Genomic DNA, 3670 nt, shown 5'->3' on the forward strand with positions numbered 1-3670 from the left:
GGTGATACTAGGGTGGAATTACTAGTGTTGCATTCTTACTTAGAACGTTAGGTGCTAGAGGAGGTTGAGGTCTCTCTTGTGCTCATCGAAGAGAGTAGGTGTTCCTATTATCATTGTATTAAGGGTCTAGGTGCTTGAATACACTTAGGTTCTTAGTACATGAGATAGTGTATGTCACTCTATCTATCCTTTCTATTCTTGCAATCTTGTAATGTTTGTATCTCGTATTGTACCCGTTTGTGTTGTTGTTGTTATTCCCATTGTTAAGTTCATCTTGTTCTTCATTCTCATGTTGTTAATCTAGTTTGTTATTTGCTTAAAATAGGTGTTAATCACCTCATTACATTGTGTTTTTGTTGTAGATCTTGAATCAGAGAAGGGTCACTCAAAGGGTTCTTGGTTCTCTTGAACTTGTGGACTATTTTGAGTGTGTGTTTTGTGTGTTCTTGGTCAATCCCGTATCAGCTCCCTAGCCTTAGCAAGCCTATACAACCTTTTTCCCCGCCTTTCTCCTCTAACCCTGCGTAGAGGCTCTCAAACACTGCTGTCTTAGCAGCTACAACAAATATATTTTTTAAAATAAAATATTTAAAAGAAAAAACACTTACCTCAATCTTCATCCCTTCTCTACCCCCTACCCCCAATATCCACACCTCCACACCCCGCCCACACCCAATTTTTTCTTTAGAAAAAAATATTAGTTTTTTTTAAAAAAATTTCTTTTAATTTTCTTTTCTTTTACCTCAACCCCATCCTAAAATTCCACCCCTCCTACCCCGACCCCTTACCCCACACCCCCTACTCCATACTTCTTCCCCAAAAAATTAAATTTTTATTTTTAAAGAAATAACATTCTTACCCTACTCTCACCCTCACTCCCTACCCACCCACCCAGCTTTCCAACCTCGTCCAAATTTATTTTCTTGAGTTTGGATTTATAAAAGATAATATCAATATGTTAAAATTTATTAAATTAAGCGGGTCAAATTTAACGAGTCAAGACCCAACCTGATTTTTAACCCATTTCAATCTAACTCATTTTAACTCAAAGTAAATTTGGGCGGGTCATGACCCAACCCAATATCCAATTCAACCCATTTAATATCCTCAATCTCAACCCAACCCGTCCATTTAACACCTCTAGCACCAATGTTTTATTCAAATGCTGTTATTTGTTCTGATAAATGACAGATTCATTCATTACATTTCAATATGAATCCTTGTAACTTCTGATTACAATCACAACAGAGAATGCACAATTTCTCAACTTTGAAATTCGAATTGCAGCAAGACAAGCCGGCTTAGTCTCATTCCTTAGCTTTCTTTGGAGACCTCATCACATTGACAACATAACGACCGAAACCAAGAACCACCACAGCAGCCAGGGCCATGTTCATAACTTGCCTAGACACCTTCAACTTTGCAAATAAATCGCTGGCATTTCGTGTTGTGTCATCTTTTGTCGATTCATCCTGTTTAACTTGTGTTTTTTCACTGATATTTGGACTAATAGTCTTTGGTTCTTGTTTGGCATGGGAATTTTCAGCGTTGTCCTGCTTGCTTAAGTCATCTAATTCTGTTTTCTTGTAATCCTGTTCTGGTAATTCACTAGTTGAGGCTGGCAATTCTTTTTCTTTTTTTGTTATGAGTTTTGGATGTTTGACATATAGAATGCCATTTACAAGCCTTGCATTGATTTTACTTTTGTCACAATTTCTTGAAACAGGAATGTCCTTTTGAAAGCTCAAGAATTTATTGACTGGCCTTTGACCACTGATCTTTAGAATTCCTGTTTTGCAAAGTTGAACCTTCACCTCTTCTTTCTTGAAACCTACAGAATTTAGATGTTTGTTATTGGAAAATTTGAAGTTGTCAAAAGCGAAAAGCACAAAAAAGTGTCAAGAGCTGTTGGAGCTTTGAGGGTAAAGCGAAATCAAAATGGGGACTTTAGCGAACAAAAAAATAGAAATGTAATGCAAGAAATGTAAAATTTCCCATTAAAGACTAGAACTCATTGGTAAAAGGTGCACAAGACGAAAACTATTTTTAAAAAAATGGATTTAGAGACGGAAATTTCCTAATTAGACGATGAAATCTGTCGCTGATCTTACTTAGCCCCTATTATAGACATAAATTATCATAAAATTCTGTTAGCTACAAGTAATTTGCGATGAAACTAACTCATAGCTAATTCCAAATTTTTTTTGTGTGTTAGCACCCTATAGTAAAGCATTAGTTAAGGAAGGCAAAGCGCTACAACCTGAATTTAACAAGCTTGAGGGCTTACGGGCTTTATCAGCTGAGCCATTAAAGCTACATTATTCAATTTCTGAAAAGCAACTTTTATTACAATGCACTTTTTCTTTTCCTAATAGCTTGGGCAAATATTTCAACTCTCTAAAATGCTCAATTTTTTTTAAAAGAAAAAGATAACACTTCTTTAGCTTTGGAAAAAAATTTGCGAAACATACTGGAGTCTAAAGCTCTAGGGTTCTAAGAATTTGTTTCTTGTAACATATTAATGAATACGTTGCATTATTTTCATGTTGTTCGCCTAACATATGTATACATATTGTTGTTTCAATAAATCTTGTATATATATATCAAGCAGCATCATTTTCATGTTCGCCTATCGTATATATACATATTGTTGTTTCAAAAAATCTTATTTATATTATCAAACAGTAAAAGTTTTCGACGAAATAGTAATACCGCCGGGGACAAAAAATGAGGAGCTGCATTCACCTGGTAGATTAAGAAGAAGGGTATCATAGTCTTTTCCATGAACCAATTCTGATGACGGCACAAAATCTTCATATATTCTTGAGTGGCTACAACAGCTACATCTATCTTTGTACCCATTTTCCATCTTTTTTTCTTAATTTCTTTTGCAGATTTTGTAATGTTTCCTTTTTAAGAATAGGAGTTTGTAGGATGTTAGAACATATATTTGCAGATATTCGTATTGGGATTCTTCTTTGGGATTCTTCTTTTTTGTTTACTTTCAAATTAAATATTCCTTGCACATAGTTACATGCCATTCTTTATTTATTAACTTTTGCCAAGTATTGTTTGAATGCACTAGAAAAAAACTAAGAAGAATTCTTAAATAGGAAACAAAATATTAGGAAACAAAGTTTGGGGCTCAAATTTTAGGAATTTCCAATTTGAGGAATTAATGGTTTGACACGTATGGGAACATAATCTTGTCCGCCAAGACTTTAGTAGTGGTAAGGCGTGTTTAGAAGCTGGTTAAGAAAGAAAATATTTATGTATAACGCAACTAAAACTAGCGTAACTAATTTCATATATATTTTGGGAGTTAATAACTTAAATGGTCACTCAACTTTGTATTTTTATCCTGCAAAGTCACTTAACTTTGAATTTTACTCAGAAAGTCACTCAACTTTAGATATTTTACTCAGAAAGTCACTCAAGCCATTTTATTACTTTTAAATGGTTCAGTGGACCCTTGTACTATGTCAATTTTGTAATGTAGATACTCCTACTTATATGTTTGTCATCTGAACTTTTGAACCAATTAAAAAGCAACATTTTAAACCCTTTGACCATTGACTGGACCTATGTGGCATTAAAATGACTGACTAGGACAAAGTACGTGTAAGCACGTGCCTAAGGTGCGAGTGGGGGTAATTTTTTTGAACAATTT

The 3670-nt window shown here is 34.4% G+C and overlaps 1 protein-coding gene across 1 annotated transcript; it reads right to left on the reverse strand.

The window, feature by feature from the left end:
• Positions 1-1130: 1130 nt before the first annotated feature.
• Positions 1131-2972, reverse strand: LOC107855027 (inactive protein RESTRICTED TEV MOVEMENT 2). The gene is made up of 2 exons (XM_016700004.2): positions 2746-2972; positions 1131-1831 (listed from the first exon to the last, which is right to left on the reverse strand). Exons 1-2 carry the CDS (start codon positions 2867-2869, stop codon positions 1308-1310), a joined length of 648 nt encoding a protein of 215 aa, XP_016555490.1. The 5' UTR covers positions 2870-2972; the 3' UTR covers positions 1131-1307.
• Positions 2973-3670: the final 698 nt, after the last annotated feature.

The sequence above is a fragment of the Capsicum annuum genome, unplaced genomic scaffold, assembly GCF_002878395.1.
Source record: "Capsicum annuum cultivar UCD-10X-F1 unplaced genomic scaffold, UCD10Xv1.1 ctg1491, whole genome shotgun sequence".
Lineage (NCBI taxonomy): Eukaryota > Viridiplantae > Streptophyta > Magnoliopsida > Solanales > Solanaceae > Capsicum > Capsicum annuum.